General features: G+C 38.1%; 1 protein-coding gene across 1 annotated transcript; it reads left to right on the top strand.

Moving 5' to 3' along the window:
• The first annotated feature begins 796 nt into the window (after positions 1-796).
• On the top strand, positions 797-6,141 carry LOC122260719 (zinc finger protein 862). The gene is made up of 3 exons (XM_086553460.1): positions 797-1,327; positions 1,535-1,693; positions 2,071-6,141. Exons 2-3 carry the CDS (start codon positions 1,541-1,543, stop codon positions 3,697-3,699), a joined length of 1,782 nt encoding a protein of 593 aa, XP_086409586.1. The 5' UTR covers positions 797-1,327; positions 1,535-1,540; the 3' UTR covers positions 3,700-6,141.
• The last annotated feature ends 778 nt before the right edge of the window (positions 6,142-6,919 follow it).

The following is a 6,919-nucleotide window of genomic DNA, read 5'->3' as shown; positions in this document are numbered from 1 at the left end:
CGAAGCGGATTACATTTAAATGCGTTGATTTTCGTTATATTAAAGGAAAAAGCAATTGCGAGAAAAAATGTGCAAAAAAGCCAAAAATGGCAGTAATGTAACCGATCCTGAAAATACCCTAAAATGCTTAAAATACACGTTAGAGCCATTCTGATAACGAAACGGATTACAGTTAAATGCGCTGATTGTCGTTATGTTAAAGGAAAAAGCAATTGCGAGAAAAAATGTGCAAAAAAGCCAAAAATGGCAGTAATGTAACTGTAGTGAATTATCCCTTGGTATCAGGCGGGTTACCCCACAGATTTCGGGCCGCCTGTCCCCTGACGTCACAAGAGAGTCTACGGACCTTTCCAAGATGATTTGGCTGCGCTGTTCTGCGTGTGTGTGTGTTTATTTTAAATAAGAAGAAAGTGCGTTTTTATTTTCTTTCAACTTACCTCTCTGATAAAAGGTCAGGCCAGGGCAGTTAGCAGACACACTCGTGTATGAAACTTTGTTCTCACAACACCTTGTTTCTGTAACACAGCAGCAACAATATTTTAGTCTCGTGCCACCTGAGATACCCTGGAATCCGGGGCCTCTAGTCTCACTGTTTTTACAGACCTTTTGCACTTTTAGTGCTTTGCCTGCACCTTCAGTGCTCTGTTTTTGCAGGTGACACGAGACTACAGTAGGAGTAGTCAGCCCCCACCCCAGACCCGTAGCACTCTTCTACCCCAGGGTAGCCCTTACGGGCTGTGACCCCTGGGTAGGGAGGCCCAGTAGTCTGGGGCGTCCTTTGGGCGCAACTTTTCGTAGAATTTTGAGCATAAATGGAGATAAATAGCGACACCTGGCAACTCGCGTGGAATTTTTTTCTACACTCCGCGCGCGACGAAGCAAACAGTGCTTTATTCGACGTTTTTAATGATGAAAAAAATAAAAATTGTATTCATATTAAATGACAACATAGTAGATAGTTATATCAAACGATTCCAACATAAAAGCCTGAAAAAATAGCCATGGATAATGACGTGGAGGGATCCATAAAACGTAGAATAAAATTCTACATTTGCAAATCTGGTTAAATGAGATGATTGAATGATAATTTTGCCAATAAAAACATTTGGAGGTATTTTTGTTTGCATACATCATTGAAAATACAATAAAAAAAACATATGTTACAATTTAGAACCAAAGCACTGTCGCAATTTGACAGCTGATTCAAACCGGAAGAAAAGAGTGTCACTTCTTTTGCTGTTTTTCAAGAAGACACATTGACCCCAGTTTTCTGAGCTCTCGACAACCATTAATTGAATAATCAACTTCATCTTTTTCTCAGATTTCGGTAAGTGTTGCTCTTAGATATCAGAATATTAGCATTGTTTTTTATATTTTTAGATGCTTTCTGAAATACTTTAGTTATTCTTTAACTTGCCAAAGAAAATGTGCAGTGTAATAGTCTTTCAGAGAAAATGGTTAATCACCCGAAACTATTTGAAATAAAATTACAAAAATTCGTAAATTATTGCTCAATATCTAAATGTTTTTGTAGGATGCTATGGCTAGTAAGCGAAAAATTCGAGACGAGTGGCTGCAGAATAAAGAGTTTCAGCCTTGGCTATCCAAGGTGGATGGAGAGCCGACGAAGGCCTTCTGCAATAAGTGTCAGAAGATATTTGCAGCAAGTCTTACAACTATTAGAAGGCACATGGTAAGCTATTTTTATACTATATTCCTTAACTTTTATATTTTATGATATTCCTAAAACATTATAATTGTTGTAAAACAATTATAAGCTAGGAGTCCAAAGATGTTGATACTAGATTTTTTATTATATATGAGAATAATTGAAAGTAAACCGATAAAGAAATTACGTTAAGCTCTAAAAATATTGATGATTCAGTTTGTAACCTGTATATTTATTAACATATCCTGCATTTATATAAAATATTTCACATCTTACACAATCTATCTTACGTATTGACGAACCATTTTTTGGCATTCTATTAATTTGAATGTAATTTATATTGTCTGCAATCAGACAGTTTAGTATACTTCTTTATATTATATTACTTTTTTTTCTTTCAGGAGACCCAGATTCACGCTGCCAGCACATCTAGTGATGCTGACTCGATGAAGGATGATGCCCATGCTGAAGGACCCGATTTACTGCAGCAAATAAAGATATCGACCATCTTAATGATAAGTTTCATTGCTGAACACAACCTGCCGTTTCTGATTGCCGACCATATGACTGACCTCTTTAAGACCATGTTCCCGGATTCTGCCATTGCACAGGCCATGCATGTTAAAAGAAGCAAATGCAGTGACTTTGTGAAAAAGGTTGGTAATTTTATAACTGATGGTCTAATACAAAAACTAAGAAAATATAGATTCTCTATCATAATAGATGAAACTACAGATGTCAGCACACAAAAATGTCTTGCAATTATTGTAAAGTTCTTTGACGCAGAAGAGGGGGCTATGAAGACACGCCTCCTTGATCTCGTGGATGTTTATGGCGACAATCCGGATTTAACTGGGTCTACAGGTGAATCTCTATACCAAAATTTATTGAGAATCTTGAAAAATAATAATATTCCTCTTACCAACTTTGTAGGTTTTGCAGCTGATGGAGCTAGTAACATAATGGGAGAAAATAATTCGCTGTGCAGCAGGCTCAAGCAAACATTTTCTGGAATCACCATTTTTAAATGTATCTGCCATTCTTTACATTTATGTGCTTCAGAGGTAGCAAAAACTCTCCCGAGGAATTGTGAGGATTTAATCCGCAATATATATAATCATTTTTCCCACAGTGCCAAAAGGAAGCATACATTCAAACGATTTCAGGCGCTACACGAGTTAAAGCCTCACAAAATATTACATGCATGTCAGACTCGATGGCTCTCTCTCTCTGCAGCAGTAGACAGAATTTTGGAGCAGTGGAACGCCCTTAAGGATTATTTTTTTAACCTTGAAGAAGCTGAGAAGTTTCCCTCAGTTGTTTTCATTTTAAAACATCTCAATGACCCTTCTGTGTTTTTATATCTAAATTTTTTAACTTTTATTTTGGCCATATTCAGGAGAGCAAATCAAACTTTTCAGAGTGAAAGCCCAACGATCCATTCTGTTCAGTTTCATATTTTTACCATGTATAAAACAACTCTCCAATATTTCTGCAAAAAGGATCTAATAGACAAAGCTTGTAACTTGGACAGCTTTGATCCAGCCCAGCAATCTAACCATCTCCCATTGGATAACATGTATTTTGGATCATACATGATGAAAATCATTCAAGACAATGAATATTATAAGAATGTTGAGATGATTATATATGTTAAAAGTAGGTGTCTAATTTTTTACATTAAAATGTGTGAAGAAATTAAAAAAAGCTTTGATTTGAATGACCCATCATGGGAAAAAGCTTCCATTTTCAAACCTGTAACCTTTTTATCCAAAGACAATAGATGTAAAATGCCTTCTCTGTATCCTGTGGTAGAAATCTTCCCGCGACTATATGAAGGAGATGTCCAGTTGTTGGATAACGAGTGGAGGCTGTTAGACAGTGTAGATTTATCTCCCGAAATTCGTTTAAAGGCCAATGCGACGCGTCTCTTTTTTTATAGCACTAGGCAATGTACAGGAAGATGGAGAATGTTTATTCAAAAATATTTGTCAATTAGCAATTCAAATTCTTGCCCTACCTGTAACTAATACTGATGCCGAAAGACTTTTTTCTAAAATAAATTTGATTAAGACAGACGTAAGAAATAAATTAGAGATGCACTCGGTAAAATCCCTTACTGTAGTTTCAGAACATGTTAAAGAAAAAGGATGTTATAACTTTAAACCACCCAAAGATATGCTAAATTGTGTTTAAGTTACATTAATCATGCTGTAATTTTATTGTCCATCCTTTATGTTCAAGCTTATTTTCCTTTTTCCTCTTTTACTTTAAGTTTATTTTTTCTCACTCTTCCCTGTCACTTCCGCACTTCACTTCACTTTTCCCTTTTGTTTGTTATCCTGTGTTATTGTAATTATTAATGTTTTGTTGGTTCTGTTGAGTTTTCATATTCTATTTTGTTAATATCTTTAGTCCAATTATTTTTTGTTTGTTTGTCTCTTTTATGTTTGTATTTTGTCAATACACTTATACCAATTCTTTAGTCCAATTATTTTCTGTTGTTTTGTCTCTTAAATATGTTTGTATTTTGTCAATACATTTATACAACTCCGACAGCATGCATTTTTTTCTTCAGATATTGCTAATAAATAGACTGCTAAGACTAACATTTATGACATAGTTTATTATACGATATACAGTATTGCTATAATATATGTTCCGATATTATTTCAGTAAAGGCGAGAAAGCTAAATATGAAAGTATAGACAAATAAATTTTGATTACGCACTCACAATAACTATATTAATCCGTCTAATTTAGATAGACCTAAGTAAAACTTAATTTTGTCATGTACTTTAGAAAATAAAGCAAAGAATGCTACAAAAAGAGTATGTGGAAACCCAATGAGTTGCCAGTTAGGAAACGGAACCGAAAAAGTAAGCCCTCTCAAAGGCAACACTCAGTCAATTCCACGGTGTGTGTAGAAAACGCGGCAATACTGTTACCGTCCCTCGCACTAGGCAGGTTCGGCGGTAGGAAGGTGTCTTACATACAAACTCCGATCCCTTAGTTGGTACTGGAGAAAGCAGCCAGGCGAGGACGAGTAACGAAAAGACTTGTTTTTTTTATCCTCTCTTAGCAATTGGGATTAGGTTGATACAATAGTTAAGGGAAAGGTAGTCCTCTCAGGACAACGGGCTTTGGCCCAGGGATCGGACCTGGTCCGACACCTTAGTATGATTGATCCCCCGGCTACCCTTCCTCCTCCCCAAGGAGGAGAGGCAACTCAGAACATTTCTAAGACCACTTTGACCAATAATGGAACCCCGACCAATGACCGACCCAGAAGACAAATTGATATCCCTCCAGAGAACGCAAGGTGCGTGAACATACGATGCGTGAAAGAAAATCAATCCCTGCAAAATGTCAACCCCTTTATCATTAAGAAGGTCCTTGATGGTCAAGTGGAAGGCAGTTTTGATTTTGTCAGAAAATTGCGAGATGGCAGCCTCCTTGTAAAAGTGCAATTTAAATCTCAGGTTAAGGATTTGCTTAAACTGACGCAAATTCATGACCTCAGAGTAAAAGTAACTATTCCTGTTGGTCCAAATACCTGTAAGGGAGTAATCTTTCACAGGAATTTGAGGACAATGGAAGAAAGTGAAATTCTTGAGGCCATGAAAGACCAAAGCGTAGTAAACGTAAATTGTATGGCTAAGAAAGATGGAGATGTGCGAGTAAAAACCGGATTGTGTTTCTTGACTTTTTCTTCACCCAAAATTCCAAGTACTGTTAAAGTTGGATATGAGATCGTTCAAGTTCGACCCTATATCCAAAAACCAATGCGTTGCAATAGATGCTAAACACCTCATTAAGATGCAATGATAAAGATACAGACAAATTCATGTGCGGTAAATGTGCTGGAGCCCATGATACTACTACATGCACGGAAAAGACACTCAAGTGTGCTAACTGTGGAGGTCCCCATCAGTCAGGCTCTGCTGAATGCAGCAGCCTGAAGACGGAGACTGAGACATTGGCATACATGAGAGAGCACGATGTTAGCTACCGTGAGGCCAAGAAGAAAGTTGACGGTTTGGCAAGCAAACGCAATACTTCTTACGCCTCAGCAGTAACCAACAACGTTTCCAGTGCAAGCAGTATTAGTCAGCAGCTCGCAGCTAAGGACCAGGAAATTTCCAAATTGAAGGAAACTGTCAAGGAATTAATGAATCAAATTAAAGAATTGAATGAAACAATAAAGGCAATTGTTGAATCAACCCAGCAAAAAAAGCATCATAAGGAGTATGATACTAAATCACAATCTGGATCACACCTCTTAGTCCAGGCGACCCCTACTAGAACTTCGTCTGGTGGTAGTTCTGCTCGTAAGAGCAGATCATCTTCCGCCGGGCGTCTGCCTAGTGGAGGGGAGCAGGCCATGGAGGCTACTATCTCCAAAAATTCCCGAGAGAGGCCCTCGGGAAGCGAGGGAGAGGAGGAGGCGCCTCCCTCCCAAAAAAAGAAAATAAAAACCGGCGGACAAGGCGCTTCCAAACCCCATAAAACGTAATCCACGACGCGTATACCATTATACAATGTCGAAGTCTTAGATCAAAATTAAACTCCCTTAGATTATTAGCCTCGTCCTATGCTCCCGATAATATCGTTCTACAAGAAAGCCATTTAAACGACCAAGTCTCTGACGAGGTCGTATCGCTAAGAAATTACCATTTTTGTAGAAAAGACCGAGAGGGAAGGGGTGGAAGCGAAGTCGCCATGTATATCCATCAGAACCTCCCTTTCACTGAAGTGACGATTAATTCTACTTTGGAACACGTCGCATGGAAAGTAAAATTCAATAACACGTATCTGACTATATGCTCAGCTTATTGTCCACCTGATAAAATGGTAATCTATGATGAGCTTTTTGCTATTCATGATGTTCCCTGCGGGTGAATGGTAGAGGTTTGCAAGTAGTTAAGTTGATCAACGACTCTGATCTGGTTCTTCTAAATGATGGTAGTCCAACGCGAGTGGACGATAATACCGGTAATTTGAGCTTTATTGACCTATCACTGGTCTCTTCAACACTAGCAGCCAAGTGCCTGTGGCACACCATTGACGACTCGTTGGGAAGCGATCACCTTCCTATTTGTATTAAATATTCATGCGACACCACGAGGACGCCTTCAGCACCCAAATTTAACGTAAAAAGAGCAGATTGGGTCGCCTTCACAAGGAGCGTCAAGCTCGAAGTTGTTGGAGAAACCATTAATGATGGAGAAACCATTAATGATAAAGTAA

This window comes from Penaeus japonicus, unplaced genomic scaffold, assembly GCF_977035675.1.
Source record: "Penaeus japonicus unplaced genomic scaffold, GWHDUDI00000001_assembly GWHDUDI00000028, whole genome shotgun sequence".
NCBI lineage: Eukaryota > Metazoa > Arthropoda > Malacostraca > Decapoda > Penaeidae > Penaeus > Penaeus japonicus.
This window is presented reverse-complemented; position numbering and strand designations above follow the sequence as displayed.

Coding starts and splice junctions, on each gene's coding strand:
- LOC122260719 (XM_086553460.1), top strand. CDS start 1,541: ATGGCTAGTAAGCGAAAAATTCGAGACGAGTGGCTGCAGAATAAAGAG. Junction 1,694..2,070: donor CAACTATTAGAAGGCACATG/GTAAGCTATTTT, acceptor TTTTTCTTTCAG/GAGACCCAGATTCACGCTGC.